Source organism: Oculina patagonica, chromosome 12 (genome assembly GCF_052425735.1).
Source record: "Oculina patagonica isolate OP01 chromosome 12, crgOcupat, whole genome shotgun sequence".
Taxonomy (NCBI): Eukaryota; Metazoa; Cnidaria; class Anthozoa; order Scleractinia; family Oculinidae; genus Oculina; species Oculina patagonica.
The window spans coordinates 32,727,278-32,751,251 of record NC_135769.1 but is presented as its reverse complement, the minus strand read 5'-3'; the positions used below and the strand labels follow the sequence as shown (position 1 = coordinate 32,751,251).

The window sequence follows — 23,974 nt, the reverse complement described above, 5'->3', positions numbered from 1 at the left end:
TCTTTTCATTTTATTCTATGTTTAATTACGAGATTTTTTTAGTAGAAAGTGTTTAAGAGCGTTTCGTGGGTCTTCCTTTAATTTGCTCTTTACACTTTCTTTACACCAGTTAAATTACGAATGTTACTTTAAGTCTTTTTTCGCATTACCCAACTGAAAACAATTCTTTTGCTTTGATAGTTTTTGGCTTCCGTAGATGCCGCCATTTGAAGTACTTGGTAAATAAGCAGAATTATTTAACGAAAGATGACAAATAACAGTCAATACTTTATTTCAAGAATCTTGAAAGTTTACTCTTGACACATTCTTTATGTTCCATTGTACAAGTTTGTGATGCTTCACAATTGATTTTCTTGCAAAATCCTTCTTATCTCTGCGTTCCTATATTGAGAAGAATATCAATATATTAGAAGGCGTGTTCAAGATGTTTTAAAAAATGTCATATTAAAACCAGGAGCCTTATGGCTCCTGATTAAAACTGATAAATGGAAAACTGGATCTGCAAAACTGACAAAATTTGGTTGTTGGTTGTTCCTTGTTTTTAAAAAGTTTAAGTTTACAAATGTTTTAAGTATGTGCTGTTTCTACCCCCACATAACTCTTATTTCCATTCAAAATACTGCTAAACAATCTAATAACCTGTATAAATTAAATTAACTGGACTGCGCACGTATAATCGATCTTTGCATGTGTGGTGGAAATCTAATTTTGAGGTATCTCGAAAGAGTGTTTTGGGAACTGTACCTAACTTTTGCAATTGACTTTAAAAAAGAACTTAGGCGTATAAATGTCAACTATTAAACTTTCGTGGTGAAAACATCTATCGAGACATTTACGAGATTTTAACAATGGCGCATAAAATAATATTAGTTGTTAATTCTAATACAAGTGAGCTAAAGAATCAAAATCGTTCTCAGGGTCACTAGAAAGAAAATAAGCAAAACATTCGCGACGAGCAAAAATAATTTGTTTAGTCGAGTTACAAAAACGTATTACTCAACGTTTTTAAATTTTTGTGCCAAAACATGTCATTTTAAAGAGAATAACTGTAGGACTATTACAACTGCTTTTCAACTAATGATAACAATTTAAAAAAATTTCAGACGGACAATACAGTGCTGTTCCTCGAAAATAAACTCCCTTTCATTTTTTCTTCCAAATATGTTTTGTGGAACCTACAAAGTATGTCTACCGTGATTTCCAGTATTTTCCAATGTCAACTTCCATTCCATAAACAGGATATACAAAACAACAATCTTGTGTTTAGATATTGTGTTCTCGGCCTTCTTGGATGTATGAATTTTTATTCTAACTGGGCCTAGTTGCTCAAAGTGTTTTATTATTGGTAGTCATTTGTCCAAATAATTTTTGTTCAACATTTTTTTACTTAAAGAAGTGTTAAATAAGCAACGACAGACGGCTTGAAACTACAGAATTAAAAGCGGAAAATAGATTATAAAGTTCAGTTAAAGTAATGTAATTTTATTGATAATTACTTTATTGCTAAACAAAAACGAGTTTATTCACATTTCCAAATATCTGAAAGGGATAAACGTCCCGTCCGGTTTATAAAAATATTAAGTTATAAAATACATCTCCGGTACAAATTCTATTTAATAATATTAAAGTAGGAACTAGCTTAAAAACACGCCTTTGGAAACAAATTTCATATCATCATCATCATCATCATCATAAACTTTTTTAAGCTCGTAGAGTAGCTTGACAAGCTAAAAATTGACAAGCTAAAATTTCTGAGAACGAAATATTTGAAAAATATACAAAATATTTGCGTATTTTCATACGCAAATCGTCGTATAAGAAAGTTGCCGATCGTCTTACATGATAGCTACCAATTATATCGTTTACAAAGAAACGTTAGTATGTTTTAGGCTGCATGTTTCCTCTTACTGTATTCTTCAATTCAGAGCAATCGCAAATCCTTGTTTTGCAAACACTTTTCGAATACTTTCCTAAGAAGTTTTCGAACAAGTTAGTTTTGTTGTTTTTTTCTTGGTTTGGTTCGTACTACAGAAACGCCACACGGATGACCCTAAACGTGGAGTTTTAGAAAACTGAATGTTAACCCTTTCAAATACTAGATCAAAACATCTGTTTTCCTAACTTAACTAATTGTTATACATTTATTTCAATGTAATTTGTGATATCTTGGTAGTTCAACAAGACAATATCCTAATAGTGTTTATCACCTTATCATATTTGATAGAAAAATTAACTGAAGATACATTATTAATAACGACACTCTTTGTACAAGATATGAGAAACAACGATACTTTTCTTTTCAATTCTCTATCTTTTGGTTTTGAACTTTATCCTTCTAAAAGCGAACGACCATAATGATAACTTTCTAACATTCTTGATAAGTCAAAGTATGGAGGTGTCTGTAATATTTCATAGTTGTTGTTAAACAAATTTTAGCATTGAAATCTTTTAAGTGACGAGTTAAGGCCTGTTTCAAGTACTGTTTCAGTTTAACTTTATGCATTTTGAGCTGCAAGGAATGGGTTTACATGAGTTTTTGTTTGAATTCCCTTAATAAAAGTGTTGAACATTTTTTTTCGTGTTCATTTATCGATCAATATTTCATTCGACTAACAATAAAATTATGCAAAGAAAGGTGAACATAATATTCAACAGTTTCATGTTGACCGTCGAAAATTATGAACTGGATCTAAGCCATTTCAAAATTTACATTTTATGGACTTATTGTCGAAAAACGAATTTGCCAACAGTCAACTTACTTCAGAATCCAACAGCCACACCATCGTCGCTTTGACCCATAATTGTTGCACTCCAGAGTCCTTGCATTCTCTTTTTTATATATCTGCTCCACCTGGAGAAACAAAGAAACATCAATATAACTTTGTCATGAATTTTAACAGTTTTTTGAACAGCCCAATATATATTTGTGTCGTAGGAAACCTAAAAATAATGGTTAATTTTTATTAACAATCACTAGGAGGAGTAAAGGAGTGAAACACGATCTCCACAAAAAACGACTGCATGCGTGGAAGGCTAGTATGCAATATCTCAACCTCCCAACAAATATTACTCACAACGAGAGTAAAGTGTAATTTTGAACGAATTTTTGAAACAAGAATAGTGTTAAACATAGGGTATTGTGACTGAATAACACGTCCATGTAACATTTTACTATGGTTTGGTTCAGTTTTGCTTTGACTGATGTCAAACATAAACAGTGTAAAAACATTTTTATGCGAGAAAAAATAAAAACGTATTTCTTTTAGTTGTTAATAAGCATGAATGGCAAGTTATTTAATCCATGGTGTTTTCAACCCGTTTATGAACCACTCCTTGTGAATATCACACTTTTTAACTCCAACCAGGTCAATCGAAGTGATTTTTTTCTTATTTTGTATAAAATAGTGTGAATTTTATTTAACTAAGCTCTTTTTTTTCGCTGTAGCTTGTAATTGATGGAATTTTATGCCTGTTACGTTAAAATTCCTTGTAATTTTTACTCAGATTTTTCTTTACTGTTGATGTTGTAGCTTCTATTTTGGTTACGTCAGAACGTACACTGCAACATTTCAGTTTTAGCATCTTTGTTTTAAACTGATGTACATATAAACTCGATCGCTAGGCGGCTCCCTCCACAATTTGTTGTATTGTTTGCGTCTTTACTTACAATAGATATGTTTTCTATTCGGCTGAGCAAAGATAATAGGTTTTGGAAGAACGCGGTACTAGATGTCAATTCTCTCAATTCAGAACGAACTTTTTGATCTTAAAGACATGCTTACTGTGTCAGTCTGAATGCTCTTTTAGAAGTGCTTTCCTTCAGATGATGATTTTTTTTCATTGCCCAAGTACTTAGGAAACGACCAAGATAATTTGATATGAATCTACTCAAGGTACTTTCCATTGCATAGCAAGATGTCTAAAACAGTAGCTATATAGTCTGGTGTATCACTGTTTTAACAGTTGAGAACACATTTCTCGTTACTATTTCCATAGGCGTACGAGGCGGGGGGGGGGGGGCGAGAGGGGCTGCAGCCCCCCTCCCCCCAGTGCCAAAATTTTTCGGGCAAAATGCTTAGAATTCGGGCAACAAGCCTAAAGAAAAAATAGAAAATAAGCCGAAAAGTCTATATAGTCAACATTACGTTTAAAACGAATTACATCAACGGGAAAAGTATTGGAAATATACCTAACTTTGTTGTTCAAAAGTCCAAATTTCTCATTCATCTGCGTTTGTTTCCTCTCGCATATTGCTATAATCATGTTCAATTTTTTTCGCAAATTCTTGCGTGGCTGACTCTTCAGTTTTAATCAGTTGCGATCAGCTTTTCCATAGCTTGAGCGTTTGCGCACGGTGGATTTAGTGCAAGACCTTTAAGCTGTTAGAAATGTTATGAAGCTCATGCCTTCGACTCAAATGTTGAGTTCTCAGGACTAGCTTAAAACTTTCAACGAAATTTTTTAAAACCCATTCATCCCTGCATGTTTTACACGCTTTTGTATTACTTTCAAATGGGGGAAAACAATGTAAATTGCCTCCCCAAAATTAATATAATTTTTTCTGAAGTAGAGTGAAATAATAAAAGATATCCGAAAAAGGATTCAGTGCATTGACACCTTCGGATAACGCCAGGAAATTCATTAGGAACTTAAGGCGAAGTTTCTACACAACTATTTCAATGCATGTTTTGTTTTTTCATTTAACATGCCTCTTTATTCGGCTTTCAACCCATGCCATTTTTTTCGGGCAGAAAGGTTCCCCCCCCCTCCCCCCTCCTGGACCGAAGGTGCCCGTACTCCTATGACTATTTCGAACAAGTTCGATTTGGTTTGCTCATCATTGCGTTATAGGATAGTAACTTTATTTAAACATCGTAACTTCATCAAAAATACAATTATAAAATACCAATGGTAATAAATACAATACTAAAAACAAAACAATACTAATCTATACTAACATAACTCTGCTTTACATGAATGCCATGTGCTATAAAAAGTAAAACGCTAGTTAGTGACTAAGAAAAATGATGTCGGCAACCAATTCGAAAACCATTGAGAGTTTGTGCTTGCCGCAAATCAGGTGGTAAGCTGTTCCAAAGCACCGCACCTTGGTAACTAAAACTGGTTTTTAGATAGTTTGTGCGGGGCAAAGAAACAGCGAGTTTGCCCACGGTGTCTCTCAGCTTAAACCAAAGCTGGAACACCATCCAACAGCTGGCCAAAGACAGACAGCAGTGGAGGACCTTTGTTGCTGCCCTACGTGCCAGTGGGCACAATGGGCAGTGAGTGAGTGAGTGAGTGAGTGAGTGAGTGAGTGAGTGAGTGAGTGAGTGAGTGAGTGAGTGAGTGAGTGAGTGAGTGAGTGAGTGAGTGAGTGAGTAACAGTAACAGTAACAGTAAATCTTTATTGTGCCTTACACTCCAAAGGGAGGTATTGGTCTAGTTACAATAAAGGTGTTATAGCAACTGTGCTAACAAATTACTCAATAACAAACAATGAAATTACAATGCAAACGTTTACGGTAATTATTGGACTATTAATTATACAACTATTTATTGATATAACTTTCAATTTAAAATTTCTTTTCTTTTTTGAAACATTAGGAAGATATATTTAGCTATGATTCTAGAGGTAGCATAATTATCTAGTTTAAGAAGGTACTTTATTTTTTCATGATCAGTTAAATCTACAAAGCGAGGATCAGTTTGTGACACGATTGAATGAAGCTCTTTTCTAATATCATTATACCCTTTGCAATACATTAAAAAATGCTGTTCGTCCTCTATGTGGTTTTCCTTACATACCAAGCACTTCCTTTCTTCAACTGGTATGGATGCTCCTGCATTTTCATATTTTCCAGTCTGTATGCGTAGGGAATGTACCCCTAATCTTAGTTTAGTTATTTTTATTCGATGCGCTGGATTTTTAACTGTAGTGAGATACTCTTCTAATTGGTAATCTTTTTTAACTTCTTTGTGAGTGAATTTTTCTCTAGAGCTAACTGACGCGCAATTTCGGACCTTTGACCAATTTTGGAAATAATTTTTTCTTAACCTATGTTTAATTTTAGAGCAAGAATTCGTTGAAAGTTGTGGGGCTGATGTGTCATTATCGGCGAGAATTCCTAATGCTTCATCATCATTTAATAAACTAACAGATTTAGTATGTTTTTTGGCGTAAAGGAATGCATCATTTAATATGGGATTGGTTATCTTATGTTCTAATCTTTGAAAATAGCATAAGATAGATGCTTTAATGTCTATTGCTAAAGGGTATCGACCTAGTTCTGCTCTACATGCTACGTTTTCTGCATACCATGGTACATTTAAAGCTTGTTTGCAAAACCGGATGTGAACTTGTTCAATTGTACTTTTATCGAAATGTGTTTTGTATGATAAAAGTTCGGGTCCCCATATTTCACAACCATACAAAAGTATGGGTTTAACTCAAGCATCAAAAAGTTTATTTCGTATCACAATTGTTGATGAATCAATGTTGGATAGAAATCGTTTAATGATGGAAATAACTTTGGTAGCCTTTTTGCTAATTATTTCTCTTGCATAGGTGTAACGACCAGAAGATGTCATTTCTATGCCTAGATATGTTTGTTTGTCGACAATATTTAAAGTTTCATTGTCGTATTTAAAATCTTTTTTGTGTTTGTTCTGACCGTTACCACTAAATACAATGATGTTTGATTTTTTGGTGTTTACTTTTAGCTTCCATTCTTGAGCGTGCTTATGAATAACGTCAAGTGATTGTTGCAATCCTTCTGGAGAATCGCTTAATACTAATAGATCATCTGCGTACATTAGGCAATTAAGTAGTTGATTGTTTAATACTACCCCTTTGCATTTGTTGACTCTAAAGTAATCTGGTAAATCATTCATAAACAAAGAAAACAGAACTGGACTTAATCCATCACCTTGCCTTATGCCTTTATTGCATGAAAACAGATCCGTTGTTGTGTTTTTATTTATGCGAACACAACTCTTAATCGAAGAATACATGGACTTAATGACATTTAGGAATTTGCCTTTGATACCATAACGTTGCAACTTATAAATCAACCCAGACTGCCATACGCTATCAAAAGCTTTCTCATAATCAATAAAACCAACATAAAGCTTCTTATGTTGTTTAGTGTACTTATGAATGAGTTGTTGCAAAATAAAAAGACTATCTGTTGTTCTCGCATTTGGTCTAAATCCAAATTGTTCTGGGTTGAGAATGTTGTGAGTTTCGATAAATTTATTTAATCTTGATTGTAAAATTGATGTGAATAATTTTCCTAGACAACTTGTTAGAGTAATTCCCCTGTAGTTGGCTGGCGAGCGTTTATCGCCCTTCTTTTTGTAAATGGGTCTTATCACCCCTATATTCCAATCGGTAGGAAATTTACCGGTGTTAAGTATATCGTTGAAAATTTTTTCTAATGAAGGCAATAAATAATATCTTCCATGTTTAATCATTTCATTTAAGATAGAATCCACGCCACTTGCTTTTTTTGTTTTAAGTTTGGAAATATGTTCATGTATTTCCTTCGATGTGATAGGTATTCCTAAAATGTCATCAGCTGACAGAACTTCTGTATCATCCATGTTATTCGTGTGGTTATTATCTTCGCGAGATTCTTCGTCATCGGTTGGATAATTATTGGCGCCAGATTCATGGTTATGACATAGTAACTCCTGGAAATGCCGTATCCAGTCTTCTGGGGAGATGAGGGGTTTTTCCTCAACCGTATTATTTTTCCTAAGTTTGTTGATTTGTTTCCAGACGTCCTGACTGTGTCTAGAATCCAATGCAGTTATTTCATTCATAAGTTGATTTTTGTACTCTTTATGCGCCAATTTAACTTGTTTTTTATATTTCTTTTTGAGAACAAAATACTCTTGTCGCAATTGTCTTTGGGTTGTCGGACTAATTTTCTTAGCAAGATTTTGTAATTGCTTCTTTAATTGTCGACAAGTATTGTCATACCATGGCTTGTTCTGCTTGTTGTTCTCTCAGTGCGTATTGAGTTATATTACTCCTATCAGTAAAGGTAGATTGCAAATAAGTAGGTACAAGACCGTTAAGAGATTTGTACACCGTTACTGCTTCTTGTACGAACCAGAAAGGATACTTAACTTAATGATCAACTGCAGTCTTGCGTTCTTTTTACTAAATTTTATTAATTCCTCTTGGTCAGGACAAGAGCATATATAATAAAAGAAACGTTTTTGTACCGAAAACTTGAAATAACCGGAAGAACAACAAAAAAATACTTATCTGAAATAGGAAGTTTCCAGAGACGGAGAGCTACCAGACTTTGATCAAAACAATAGCTGCACTTGATGCACATTCTTTAACATTGATCTCTGTTCATGAACCAGCTGAAGAAAATAGAGAAAACATTAGTTCTTAGTGACTTGAACAAAAACGAATCTCATGAGATCTAACAATAAAACTGTTTCCCGCCAAAATTTCTGAGCGGGCAACATTGCAAATTTCTGAACTGTTGCCCGCTAATGTTTTTTCCTCGAGACCAGTGATAAGTGTTAAATATTCAGTTTATGTTACGGCATTGTTTTATCAATCCGAAGTTGTTCTGAAAGCACTGGTTATCTCTATTTTTGTTCACGTTAAAATTAAAATACAAGTGTGCCGAATACAAATCACAGTGTAAAAGCAAGCATGGTTGGATAATAGAAACGTATCTATTTGGAATGGAGTTGCCATTAAAAAATCAGAGCTACTGTAATAATCGAGTTCCAAAATGGTTGCACGGCATTTTAAATCAAATATCATAGTGAAAAACGCGTGTTAAAAAATAATCAAGGCTATTCTTGAGCTCGCTTTACCAAATTTACCACCACTTCAAAGTAAAGCAGTTAAGCCAATTTAAAATTTGATCACCATACAGGGCAGTCTTGTTAATAAAAGCAGATCACATCCGTTCTGCCTCGGTACAGAATGTAGGCTTACAGACAGACTTAAAATTGAGACAGGATCTTGAAAATGACAAATTAACTGTTCAGCAATCATCGAACGATCACCCTACCTGAAACTGTAATTGTTTGTAAAACGAAGAGGCCGGCGAGGATGGAATAACAACTCCCCACTTGCTTGCTGCTAATTCCCAATTTTTTGGCGCCAACACTGAACATGGCCGCTCTGTTTGTAAATTCTTTTGGAAGCACTTCTACTGCTCTGCTGCTGCTAAACTTGACGAAAAACGCAGTAAAGGATTAAGGTATTTGTATTCTTAACCATGCAAAAAAAATTATTTACCGTCTGGTACGGGAAGGAGGCGTCAAAGGAGTTTGGTTTGACGCCAGCTTACTGAGTGACAAGTATAGAAAACTAAAAACAAACCTCACATTCTATTCGGTACAAATTGCGAGCGAAAATTTAGAGGCGTAAGAAACTATCCGTGCTTGGTTTAACAGTATAATGCAATAACTACTCAAGGGAAAAACGTATTTAAAACGATTTCCGCGCCGTGGCCGATGAGTAACTCGAACTAAACTTCACTGCTTGGTTAAATTAGACCGTTTAAAAGGCAAAACTTAAAGGTTAGCATAATTCTAAAGCTGCACAACAACTAAAGAAATAACATTTAAAAAGAAGACAGAAAATGTGGACTTATCTGAACGAAGCACATGGAGGATCGAAGATGTTCGCCGTTTGCTTCACACAACAACGATGACCAACACTAAAATTATGGGAGTGTCTTGACACTTAAACTCTTATATGCAATTAATATTCATTCAAATATGCCACGACAAATATGGTTTTCACAAAACAATGCACCATTAATATCTTTTTCGAAATGTTTAACATTTTTGTGCAATTGATGTAAGCTCAACAATGTCGAGATAAAGCTCGCATACCAGCCATCATACAAGCTTTGGAAATGGCACATATTGTTTACTTGACATTAATTACTAGCCAGAAAAAGCAGAGAGTAAAAATTCCGGACACTTCGGAAATTTCGAATGCAAAATCAAGCAGAATGATTAGTGCAGAAATCTCGAAAATTTGGGTATTGATGATTTGCAATCAATCCCGAGAGATTCAAATTGTAATGACGTGGCGGCCAAGGAACAAACTTAAACACACTTCCGATCCAATGCTTATTTTTTAATATTCAATCTAACTTCATACAGAGCTATGCCTCATTTTGAATATCAAATGAGACCATTTTGTAAGCAATGAAGATGTGTGAAAGCGCGCAAGTGTTGAAGACATCGAACCCATGTTAATCACGTTGGCTCGGACATAGACACTTGATTTAGCAAGAGAACGGGAACGTCAGTTGACGACGGCGCGCGCATTAAAAATGCCCGTATTTGGGTGTTTTTATGCGCGCGCCAATCTCGTTCCCAGAGTCCACGTTCCCCGTTCCTCGTTCTGGGAACGAGATTGTGCGCGCGCTACACATATATGGGTAGTTTTGATGCGCGCGCGGTCGTCAACTGACGTTCCCGTCCTCTTGCTTAATCAGAAATTCATCCTAACCATTATAAAAGGTTTACGTATAAAAGGGTTGTATGAATCTAAAAAATACTTCCAAGCGCGACTCTTAATAGCAGCTTTAAAATTAGTCAAACTGTTCACATCTGTTAAAGGGCAACTGATGTTTGGGGAACTTGGCTATGGTAATTGCACCGCGCAAAGCTAAATAAAGATATCACAAGCTGTGGAACTTGCTTGTGGTTCTCACCCAGTTGGTCGACCGAACCTCCGATATAAAGACACGTGAAAAAAATAGGTCCGCAATGCGTACGTGTGGGAGCTTGATAATTTCAAATTTGATTCTTCTTTTTGGTGAATTCATTTAGTACATTCAATTGCCTTAAGGCTGCTATTTAATGCGGCAAATAATCTTTGCGATTTTTTGCAAGTCGCCAAATTAAGTAGCCGCAGTAATTCCTACTCGATCGCGAAATTTACCCTGTTTTGCAGTTTAAGCAAGATAAAAAAAAGGACGCTTTTTGACGTTTTTTGTTTTGACAAAGTGTTTTTGTTGAGATTAGTACGTTACTTTTTGTGTTTCCCTACCAAGAATAACTTACCTTATCTTTCCTTAACATAAATAAATTCAAATAATTATTTCTTGCCCTGTTCCTCACTCTTTTTCATTTTCGGGATTATTTTTTCTCAAGCAAAATCTTTGAATAATCGCAAAATCAAAACACTCGCAAAATACGCAGTTTCCGATATCACAAAATTTAAGAATCGCAATAAATAGTAGCCTTAAGGTATACATTTAATACCAAAATCATCGTGTATAAAAGGAGTGGTTAAATTGTTGGTAACAACTTGAAATACTATTTCAAAAACGAGTGCGAGTGTTTCATCACGATTTCCAAACACGAGAAAACAGATGAAAGTTAATTATGTATTCTGGTGGCCATATCTCGACTGCTATTTATCGTATACACCTCAAATTTGGCCTGTAAAGTCCTTTCATATTGCTCTTTCCAAATCAGGGGTCAAATGTTGTTAAATCGAAAAAAAAAGTATTTATGACGTCATCACTTTAGGACTCTATGGTAGAACGTCCGACTACTGTGCGGGAGGTCCCGAGTTCGAATCCCAGAGGAGACAATTTTTTTCTTTTTTAACCAGTAGCACTAAAATGGTTTGTTTATTATATCGCTCCGTAGGTATGCATTGCAGAATAATTTACATATATCAGAACATATAGCCATATAGACTGATTCAAGTAAAAATGTATTAAATTGTGCTGTTTCATCTGAAAAGCTCTTTCTTTTGTTCCGAACAAGCAGCCACGCACTCGATTTTAGCCAACGCTCTGGTTTCTAGATAGATCCATCGTTAATGAAGCTTATTTGAAACCCGATTTAGTTTTCGAATATTCCTACATGTACGACGCTAGCTCGACAGATACGAAAGAGATCGATCATTACATCGCTTTCGCTTTTTTGGCTTGCGTAAGCGTAAAAGCTCCTCTTGAATTGATGTGCAACCTGCACAGACTTCCAGCCAAACGAATTGTTGGCTAGTATGACTTCGTGAGCTGCTGTTATGACGAGCAACTACAGGAACAGCTGAAATCAAAACAGTACAAAAAGAAACCACACGAAACGACACGCCAAAATCCAATATGGCCGATTTCTACTCGACACGCACTCATCCCCAGGCTCCGGCCTCAGGCTCTTTCGCAGAAGACCACGTGACACAAGCAAACCCACACACAAATAAATAAATAAATCCCTCAGTCGACGCCAATGTGCGGGCTTTGCCCCCACAAAAACACGTCAAATGTGGGGATGCTCTCAACGGATGACAGCTGTATTCCGTTAACAATAAGCAGAAGCTGGCATTGGAGAAGAAAGAAATAAACTGTGTATTTACCGAAGATCGCGATTTGCGCATGCGTTGAACGTAACTCAAAATCATAACTTTTTCTTCTTTTACAGGCTGATGTGCGCACAAGCATTTGCATGACCCCTTCAGACGTTTTGTTTGTAAAGCCGTACTTCCTCTTTGTTTTTAAAATTTTTCGACAAAGTTTTACTTGATTACCTCCCACAATTGTGAAAAGCTCTCCCTGCATAAGATTCACAGCTTGTTTTGTTTTCATTTAGCTTTACGCAGTGGCATTACCGTAGCCAGTGAGGTTCATCCGAGGCGCGGTTTTGGCTGATTTAAAACTTTTCCCAATACTAAGGATGGGCCGATACAGGTTTTTCAAAACGATACGATACGATATTTGCCTTTTTCTCCATGTCGATATCGATATTATGACGTCATTTCTGTCCTGACGTCATTAATATGTCACGTGATTTGTCTAACCGTGTAAGGGGTCACAAAGGACAGTCCTGACATTAAAAATGGCAGCTATGGATGTTGATTTATGGTCTTTTTGTTTCCCTGTTGCATCAGAACGTGTGGACGTCAAGGCAGGCAATAATAAAAAATTAAAATGTTGACAAGAACATGAATATTTGTTTGAGCAAAATTAAATTTTAAACCTCAGGTGCTAACCAGAAGACCGCAGGCTCAGGTCACTTGTGCAGTATCGAAAACGTATCGAAAGTGCGATATTTTTCGAAAGTATCGATACTTTTCAAAATTGTCAAAATATCGGTGTATCGAATATTTGGTATCGAATATCGGTCCATTCTTACCCAATACCCTGTAAGACGACTTGAAATACAGCCGCCTTTGCAATTTTTGACGGCCCACTGCGGGCCCAAACAAACAAAAACAACAGAAAAGAGAGCCTGATATTTCAGAAGTCGAGATAATAACTCAGTGCCGCAGCATTTGCAGTCCTCTGGAATTAAATAAAATGAAAATCTTGCAATACACGACCTTTCAGGATAACAGCACCTCGTGATGTATTCTTTATTCTCATTACCAGGGCGCTTAACAAGGTAGTGATGTCAGTAAAGGAGAAATATCTTATTGGTACATACTGTAGAGGCTAATAATTATCAAGGAGAGAAAGGCCATGCAGAAATTTGCATGCACCGCATTTTTTAATAATCGTTCAAAGTTTTCATAGAATCGTAATATACTTTCGCTTGGAAACTGGCGGCGACAAAAAAGCGCAAAAGTTTGGATAACAAACGTACCGTTTGATGAAAGAATTGACCGGCGTTATTGATTTCCTTAAGATCAAACTCAGGCTTTAAGTCCACTTATGAACACCACACGATAAGAAATAATCACCTGCATGTGTTGTTGAAAACTGTCTAGGACGGGCGTTGTCCTCTAATTCCACTCGTTACGGATGGAAACAGACCCAGATGCTTAATTAAATAACATCAATATTAAACTAAGTGAAAGTAAATTACAACGAATGTTTTCCCGACAATTTAAGCGGCAATTTTCACTCTTTAACGACTTACTTAAGATAGACAACGGTGATAATGGAGATTAAGTTCAGATGATGGTTGACAGTTACAAAAATCCACACAAATTTGACGATCGACGGTTCTACCTGAAACGCAAACACGTAAATAAAAGTTACTGTTATTGATACCATTATTAGGTGTTCTGACAGAATTTAAGTTACTTTGTTCTACGAACGGTCACAAGGAATACATCTTGAAAAAAGGCGTTTTAAAATGTCCACGACAGCTTCACGAACTTCGCAGATTTTCCAACAATACACCAACGGGTTCAAGGAAGAATTATAAAAAACTAGAGAAGCACTCACGAAATAGCATAACGTTAATAAAGGACCCGGTGTGGGTGTCATCATAAATATAGGTAAAATGCAAAGCGAAGGGACATAGCAGATCAAAAGTATAACATAAATATAAAAGGTGTTAATGGCCAACTTCTTGGCGAGGGCTAGTTGCGTGCTTTGATCAGTTTGATTCTCAAGTTGAGCTTGGGCTTGAATCTGATTCTGATGATGGCGAGCGATTTTGTAAATCTTGATGTAAGCGAATGAAGCCAATACGATTATTACTACTTCGCCAGATGCGTTAATCAAGTCGTTAAAAGTTATCAATGTTTGTAGCAGAGCCGACAGAAAAGCTGTTATCCAGATAACAGTTACTACGATAAAGGCTCTAGTTGGAGTCATTAACTCCCGGTATCTTAAATGCAGAGACAGCGCAAGGTACCTGTCTATGGAAATGGCTCCTATCGTTAACAGTGACGCGCCAGCGAATAAAATTCCGAAAAATTGCCAGGTTTTAACAAGAGGACAAATAGGATGCAAGGCAGGATTGTCTTCATCGCCATCACTGTCAATGAGAATTAACATTCTCACCATTGTAGCTGTGTTAATCGGCTGGACGATCAAACCCACACCGAGATCAGAAGCAGCCAGGCTCAGCAGGAGTATTCTTGAGGTTAGAGGCATTGAAGACGTTTGCCAGAAGGCGTAAATGATGATAGAATTGCCAAAAGTTGCCGTTAACGACGACATTAAACTGGTAACACAATGAAATAACCCGAAGATTGGATATTCAGAAATCATTTTAAAAGAAAACTTCAGGACATGAATGCAGTGTTCCATTATGAAATGTTTGTCTAGAAAAAGCTCAGAATCTAAGTCGTTGACAGATAGAATCTGTGGAATAAAAAACCGCAATATTTATTTTGTTATCAAACTAAATCTCGAAGAATAAGTTGCCATTGCCAACTCATTAAAAGTGATTATATAAAAAAATATATTAAATAGTACCTTAATTGAAGAGAACCTCTTTAGGGTACGAGCTGGTTCGAAACGTCTCTAAGTGTAGTTTATATAACCTAGTCTTTTACTGCTGAGTTTAATTTGAATTCTTGGCAAGTGTCAAAATTAAAGTGTAGTGTTGTTAGTCCTCGTTTATTCACCAACAGATGTTGCTCTGTACATATTAATTGGTTTTATGCGAAATAATGAATACTGAATAATGGTTTGCAATCACGAGAAATTGAATAAAGTCATCAAACCTGTATTCAAGCGGCACTGTATTCTTTATTTAGCTGTCGGTTGGTTGTCAATTCCGGAAATCGCAGCACTCAATAGAGCTTCACTTTACTAGTTAATGGTCACCTCGCTAAAGGTGTATTTCTACTGACACGTAACTTTTTACGTGTGTTTACGTGCGTGAAAAAAATTATAGACAATGTATGAACGTCTTGCGAAGACGTCTACGCAAGTCGTTCATACATTGTCTCTAAAGTTTTTCACGCACGTAAAAAAATACGCGACTGTGGAAATCCACCTTAAAGCGGACGCGGTCGCCTTTTACAAAATGCTAGAGTATGTTTTAGGAAACCGAAAACACTTTAGCTAACCGATTGTCCTTTAGAGCTCAATAAAATTCTCTAAATATAGCCGGGACGTTCCGCTTTGATCTAAGTAAAAACGATCCAAGTCAAAGTAAATTGTTTACCTCCCTCAATTGTGAAAAGTTCTCCCTGCATAAGATTCACAGCTTGTAATGTTCTATTTAGCTTTGCGCAGTTGCATCACCGTAGCCAGTGAGGCTCATCCGAGGCGCGGTTATTGCTCATTGAAGATTTTCCCAATACCCCGCAAGATGACTTGAAATACAGTCGGTTCGCAATTTTTTACGGTCCAGTGTGGGCCCTCTACAATAAAGAGAAAGAGAACTTGATTTTCCAGAAGTCGAGCTAATAACTCAGCTGAGCAGCATTTGTAGTTTTCCAGTTTGGCCATAGTGATAACATATAACCCTACACGACGACTTATAATACAGTCGCCTTTACAATTTTTGATCACTCACTACGCGCTCTCTGGAAATAGAGTGAAAAAAAGACAACAACACATCGTTGATGATAGTCTTTATTCTCCCCACCTGGGCGCTTAACAATGTATTGATCAGTTGGTAACAAGAAATAATAATAAGATGCAGGTATAAAATGCAGGGGGGGGGGGGGGAAGAAACGAGGTCTGGGACCGAGTAGCGATGCTCTCACAACTTGCAACGCGATCAATTCACGATGTAGTCAGCGGTTTTTGTACGATGCAACAGGCAATCTGTTCCCGCGAAATGGAAGCTATGGCAATCACGACTACCATGCCGTGGAATAACTTATTATAAAGGGATTCAATTCTCTTAACTAAAAATCTAAAAGCAGTGTTTTCATCCGAAAATTTCGTCATCGTCGTGTAGTTTTAAGAACGCAGAATTTTGTGATACCGTGCTACTTTTCAGTGCTGAAATGCAAATGTTTGTACCACGGTTTTCAACTGGCCCACATGGGGATTGTAAATGAGGTAAAACAAAGAACGACCAAGTCAACAAACAACCTCGAAACAATAGAGCAAGAACAATAGCTCCGACCGGCGCGGGAATATTCAATCGCCACGTTTTCATTACCATTTCTGTGATGGTTTTATTTCATAACAAACACCACATATTTACACCAAGAACCCTTCCGGAGAAATTTTCGCTGCTTTAAAGACAAAACTTAGAAAGCCTTATTTTTCATTACTATAAAAAAAGAATAATCGAACTCTCTCACTGGTCCCATGTTGTTATTGTTTTGGCAAGTTCACAAAGAAAGAAGCTGCTCATGCGCCGTAAAGAGATCCGCTGACTACCGCCCCGATGATTGCTTTGCAAGTTGTGAGAGCATCGCTCAGAATTCATATAAGAGAATGTATGGGAAGTTGCTTCCCCCCCCCCCCCTGATAAAATGTTTTAAATGTTTAAAAATTATCAATGGAATTTTTGCAACGCATTTTTTGTATATCCTTCATCGTTTTCATAGAAATCGTATTATAATTTAGTGTGAAAAAAGAGAATCACAATTATCTCGGCGGCAAAAAAGCGCGAAAATTTTAAAAACACACCGTTTGATGAAAGAATTGGCCGATGTTAATGTTTTCCTTCTTAAACTCATTCTTAATGTCTAGTTTAAATCAACACCGCACGATTCATATTAAAAAGAAACATGGCCTGCTAGTGTTGTTGGAAGCCGAATAGGCCTGGCGTTTTCCTCTAGTTCTGCTCACTGTGGCTGGAAACAGACAATATGGCCAAGATGTCGTCATTAATAAACATTAACATTCAACTAAGTGGAAGTAAATTACAATGATTATCTTTCCCGACACTTAAAGCGGAAATTTTCACTCTTTAATGACCTATTGTGGATAAACAAGATTAAGCTTAGATGGTAGACCGTTAAAATAATCCGCACAAATAAAAATAAAAAATAAAGTTATTATTATTCATTCAAAATATGTCTGTGTTTCTGATTGGCTTTCGATCCCCGGCTTATTCCAGCTATTCGGCTAGCGCCGACCAAATTTGGAAGAAATTCCAATTATTGGACGTCAATCGTCCAATATCAAAAATTATTGGATCGCAACCTCGTTCCCAAGGATGATTATCCGATCGCAACCTCGTTCCCAAGAACCGCTGACGTCACGCGACTGAAAGGCTTTGCTGCCGAGCAGGTTGAAAGCGCGAAAATGGCCGCTAGATTTGAGCATTACGAAGAGGTAAAATTTTAAAGTTATTAGAAGACAAGGAAAGTCAAAACACGGAAAAAGCAACGAAGGGGAGTCGATCGATTTTGAAAGCGTATCTTCAAGAGGAAAAGATCCCTGATCCAGCCACAGCGGAGGACTTGGAGCGGCTTTACGAAAATTCTACGTCGAAGTAAGCAAGAACGATGGAAACCTGTACTCGAAAACATCGCTTTGTGTCATCAGATTTAGCTTCAATAGACACTTCAAGCAAGTGCTAAATATCGACATTATAAAGGACAAGAAATTTAATGAAGGTAACCGAGTTTTAAAGTTTAAATCAAATTTAAAAGCGAACGTTGTTGTGTATTTGTGTACTTTGCCTACTGTCAAAACCCTATTAAATTCATTTTGTGCATTTGGAGCTCTGGGAATATTTTGAATGAATAATAAAACAATTATTGAATTCGCCTTTCGTATGATATGAAGAATTATGCAGATCTCGGAGGGTGTTATCCGCCGAAGCCGAAGGCTGAGGCGGATAACACCCTCCAAAATCTGCATAATTCTTCATATCATACTCAGCCTCATCCAATAATTGCTAATTATTATTATTGATACCATTATTAGTTTTTCTGACAGAATTCAGGTTAATTTGTTCTACGAATGGTTGCAAGGAATATATCTTGAAAATAGGCGTTTTAAAATGTCGACGACAGCTTCACGAACTTCACGGATCTTCCAACAATACACCAACGGGTTCAAGGAAGAATTATAAAAAACTAGAGAAGCACTCACGAAATAGCATAATGTTAATAAAGGACCTGGTGTGGGTGTCACCATAAAAACAGGAGAAATGCAAAGCGAAGGGACATAGCAGATCAAAAGTAAAACATAAATATAAAAGGTGTTAATGGCCAACTTCTTGGCGAGGGCCAGTTGCGTGCTTTGATTAGTTTGATTCTCAAGTTGAGCTTGGGCTTGAATCTGATTCTGATTATGGTGAGCGATTTTGTAAATCTTGATGTAAGCGAATGAAGCCAATACGATTATTACTACTTCACCAGATGCGTTAACCAAGTCGTTAAAAGTGATCAATATTTGTAGCAGAGCCGACAGAAAAGCTGTTATCCAGATAGCAGTTACTACAATAAAGACTTAAACTGGAGTCACTAACTCCTGGTATCTTAAATGCAGAGACAGCGCAAGGTACCTGCCTATGGAAATGGCTCCTATCGTTAACAGTGACGCGCCAGCGAATAAAATTCCGAAAAATTGCCAGGTTTTAACAAGAGGACAGATCAGATGCAAGGCATAAGAATCTTCATCGCCATGATTGTCAATGAGAATTAACATTCTCGCCATTATGGCTGTGGTAAGCGGCTAAACGATCAAACCCACGCCGAGATCCGAAGCAGCCAGGCTCAGCAGCAATATCCTTGAGGTTAGAGGCATTGAAGACGTTTGCCAGAAGGCGTAAATGATGATAGCGTTGCCAAAAATTGCTGTTAACGACGACATTAAACTGGCAACACAATGAAATAACCCGAAGTTCGGATATTCAGAAATCATTATAAAAGAAAACCTTAGCACATGAATGCAGTGTTCCATTATGGAATTCTTGTTCAAAAAGCTCAAAAGCTGTGTCGTTGACCGATCGAATCTGTAGAATAAAAAACCGGAATATTTACTTTGTTTAAATGGTAATCAAATTAAAACTCTAAGAAAATGATCGCAGTTCACATGAGAGGAATAAATTGCCGTTGCCCATGCGTTAAATAAAATATATATTAAATAGTACCTTAATTAATTGAAGTGAACCTCTTAGATCTTCTTAGGATACGAGCTGGCTCAAAATGTCTCTAAGCGTAGTATATATAACCTAGTCTTTTAATGCTGGGCTAGAACCGAGTTAATTTGAATTCTTGGCAAGCTAGTGTCTAAAGTGTAGTGTTGTTCGTCCTCGTTTATTCACCAACAGATGTTTCCCTGTGCACATTGATTGGTTGTTTGTGCAATAATGAATTCTGAATAATGGTTTGCAATCATGAGAAATTGAATAAAGTCATCAAACCTATATTCAGACGGCAGCGTATTAAGCAATCACCCTTTATTTAGCTGTCAGTTGTCAATCCCGGAAATTTCACCACTCAATTAAACTCCACTTTACCAGTTAACGGTCACTACAGTACTCTTAAGCGAACGCGGTCGCTTTTTACAAAGTGATTGAGAATTTTTAAGGAAACCGAAAACACTCCAGCTAACCTATCAGCTTAACAGCTTACTGAAACTCTCTATATTTAGCCTGGATGTTTCGCTTTGATCTATAAGTATAAATTATCCGAGTCAAAACACTCCAGCTAACCTATCAGCTTAACAGCTTACTGAAACTCTCTATATTTAGCCTGGATGTTTCGCTTTGATCTATAAGTATAAATTATCCGAGTCAAACTTTATTGTACAGACCTTTCTTTGAATCAATTTTTTCCGAAGTTGGTGAGTGAACCTGTATTAAATGGCCAAACTGTTTTAAGCGATCGTCTACCTATTCCCAAAGGTGACAGTTTAATGCAATTTTGACTGAATTTAATGAATACTTGTCAAAGAAAAATGAAATACCAATATTGACCCAAATATTGATAACAGTGACTGACGCCAGATGCCAAATTGTGGTTATCTCTGATATGTTAAATTCAACTGGGCATAATTGTTATAGATATATTACTCTTTTCCCCTTTAAATAAAAAAACATATTCAACGATTTTGAACTGCATGGATGCCCTAGTTAAGAAATAATAAATTTCACCGTAAAACAGTGATGGCAAGCTTCCGTATTTTCTCACGTAGATGATCCCAAAATTTATTCCTAATTTTAATATCAAAGCGTTGCTTGATTATATCCTACGATTTATTACAAGTAAAGGTGTTTTAAACTACAATGAGCTAAATTTATTTCCTATTCTACTTCCTCGGCTTCAACCGTTTTATTCCATCTCAAAAGTTATTCTTCAAAATGTTGTACCATGCCCGCAGGTGACACAAGTAAATTATTGTCTTGATAAACTACCAAAATCTCGGAATTAACGTTAAATTAAATCAGTATCGAAAATTGCTATTTTAACGGCACGCTCGGTCATCAAACCGAGCAGTTGTTGAGTATCTGGTCAGTTAACGTTCACAAACAACAGACTGTACTTTAATTCATATTCATTTCGCGGATTGAAACTAAGTTTGACAAAAGACCAGGAAGGTTATCTAAGCTACAATTGAAAGCTCATGAAGACATTGCAAAATGGTCGACACCTTAATTTAAGATGTAATTTAAGGTTATTGTTATATAATTTATATTTGAACCAGTATTGTAATCGGTATAGGACATTTATAAAATGAAACTGTTTTAAAGCCGATCTGTTTTTGAAACCTAAATTTTCGGTGACTTCTGTTCACCTTCATCAGAGTTAGACAAAAATTCGTTCGTTATATTTATTTAACTATTTAACTACAATAGGATCCCACATCTCAAACTAGCTTATCTTATAAATTAAACTCCCCGTTATCTGAAATAAAAAGTCAAAAATTTCCCTTGGATTTGGTCCCAGTTTTCTTTCATTTGCTGCAAAAATAAACCCGTTATTACGAACACGTCAACTCAAACTTCCTACTATCTCGGAGAGTTTCCCTTGTCCTAATTCTAAGGTAACAACCCTGCTCTCTCGAACTGTGGACAAGTCAGAGCTCCGTTTTGTCACAGTTGCTAATTTTAACTTTGCGATTTTATAATAATATTCTATAGCGTATTACTTATTTAGGTGCATTTCTATTGCAATGTATTACGCAATGTTGGAAGTTTTTTCTCAAATTTTCCCGGTTTCCGCTGTATCGGGTATTTGGAATCCCGTTTTCCGCTTTCTCTTCATCCGCCTCCGTAGCCCTGCCGCCGGCCTATTTTCCTTGGCTTCCGCCCCTTAATTAATTCGAGCCCCTGTAATCTAGGACAATTTTGTATTTTTTGGGAGTTCGAGTTAAATTAAACTTACTCGCTTATTCATTCACTTTCTTACTTCAGGGAGTAATCCCAATTAGTCGCTTATCCAACTATACCAACCCCACCCGACAGGCCTTAACTTGTGACCTAAGGGAAGGACCATTATTTTCTTGGGAGGGGGGGATGAAAAATTTTCGTCTGCAAACTTTTTTTTTTTAGTTTATGCACCTCTGCAAACATTTTTTTTCGAAATTCTTACTATTTTTTATTATACGTATAGTTTTTGCAAACAATTTATTTTGTCTTTCCAGGCCCTGCAAACAATTTTTTTCAATATTTTTCATCCCCCCCCCCCCCCTCCAAAAAAATAATGGTCAGTCCCTAAAGAGCTAACTTGCATTGTGCGTGTCTTCTGTAATTTCCTACACATGTGAGAACTCAACCTCGTCCCCAGGGTTTTTTCTCCACGCCCAGCCAACATTTTGAAAGCGGAGTAGACCCTGGGAACGAGGTTGCTGAGATCTTCGCGGGTCTCTTAAATAAAAAGAAAAAACAAACTGTAGGCGCGCTATCTGTATATCAGTGCAAAGTTTATAAAAGTATTATCCGAGAAAATTGAATTGTTTTCTTCGATTTTATCTAAGTGCTAAAACCGATCTGATCTAAAACCCAACATGACCGATAACGCTTCCAAACGAAAATCCTCCAAACAGTTTTATGTTAAAATGTCTAGGAAATTAGAAGATGCTAGAAGTTGAATAGCCCTTTGTATATTCAATAAAGTCTACAAGTGTTCGTAAAAAGAAACAACATTTATTAACATGATAACACTTGAACTCATGTTTAATACAAAACTCATCTTTCAGTAAGCGAGTAATTTTATGAACTTTGAAGGCAACTTTCGCAAGGATGTTTACAACTCAAAATAAAGTACGTTCACATTGCATTATAAATGTCAATGATGTAAAAAGTTTGCCGTCTTTACACTGAGTCTGGTCAGTACAAATAATAACACTGCACAATCTTGAAGGACTCGTCAACACTGAAAATTTAAAGAAAATATGAACATTAGAGATTTTGCTTTGTTATTTCAAAATCTTAGTGTTTCATTGAAAGTATTTTGACCTGATAGAAGCCAATGAATTAATGCTCATGCACGCGAGTGCTGAATTTTCCGAGCGTTTAAATTTTAGCCGCAATATTGGATTGGTAAGATCGGGGAAGCCTGAAGTGAATAAATAGGTGGTGCTCCTACCTTTCGCTTTCCATACGGAATCCAAGATGACGGTTATAAACAACGCACAATGTTTTCGCCCAGCAAAAACGCCTGCAATGCAGGGTGCAGATGCTCCCGTCCTAAACTTCTTTACAATCCTCAGCATTCTTGGAGATTCAGCGAGAGAAAGAATTTAAAACAAGATGCGGAGATGGCACGGATGAAAACGTGGTACACGAAAATGGAAAAACTCTCTCAAACTCTCGCCTTAACTCTCTGAGTCTCCGAAAATGAAGAGCTATTTTTAAAACTGAAGAACTGACAAATTATTTTCCTGTAGCGCAGTTTTATAACATCACTTAACAAGGAGTAGACCGCAATGTATCCTTTTTTCTTTCGTTTTTCACTCGACACATCGATCGGACAGATCCTTTTCGCTTGCCGCCTTTCGCCCAACGAACTTGCACTTACCTGTACATACTGTTTTACATCCTTTACAATTAGTTACCTTTACACTGCTAAAATAACTGCCATTAGCAGAGAATAACGAACACAAAACACGTCTCGGGGAAAGGATATAGTTCGCGTTGCAAGGTATTTAAGAACTTTTTTCCCGCTAGATGAAATCAAGAAGAATGGAGAAGAACTCTCTTCATACTTCTCGTGCTCGGGTAAGCCAATGACCCGGGCGACGCAGGATAAAAGCGTGAAGGAACAACTTAATAATGGCCAGGTTAAAGTTAGGCCAAAAAACCTACCTATGATTTCCCCTCATAATAGAAGCGCCATACGATATAGTCCAACGTGTCGTTTCCTATTTCCAGTCCTGGTTGTTTTCTCTGTCGCTTTTTGCCCTCGGTTGAGATG

At 36.6% G+C, this 23,974-nt stretch overlaps 2 protein-coding genes, 1 non-coding gene and 1 pseudogene across 3 annotated transcripts in view; 2 read left to right on the top strand and 2 right to left on the bottom strand.

Annotated features, from left to right (window-relative positions):
- LOC144632231 (echinoderm microtubule-associated protein-like 6) overlaps positions 1–14,906 on the bottom strand; it is a 31,444-nt gene extending 16,538 nt beyond the window's left edge. The window contains exon 1 of the mRNA XM_078490827.1: positions 14,184–14,906. Within this exon, the coding sequence (XP_078346953.1) occupies positions 14,184–14,906 (723 nt within the window). The remainder of the gene's footprint in view (positions 1–14,183) is intronic.
- The window catches only part of LOC144633181 (echinoderm microtubule-associated protein-like 6), a 78,374-nt gene that overhangs the window by 17,701 nt on the left and 36,699 nt on the right, over positions 1–23,974 (bottom strand). The window lies entirely within an intron of this gene.
- Positions 12,602–12,684, top strand: LOC144634101 (U4 spliceosomal RNA; annotated as a pseudogene).
- LOC144634100 (U4 spliceosomal RNA) lies at positions 15,921–16,056 on the top strand. Its single transcript, XR_013567157.1, has one exon. It is a non-coding gene; the product is annotated as a U4 spliceosomal RNA (small nuclear RNA).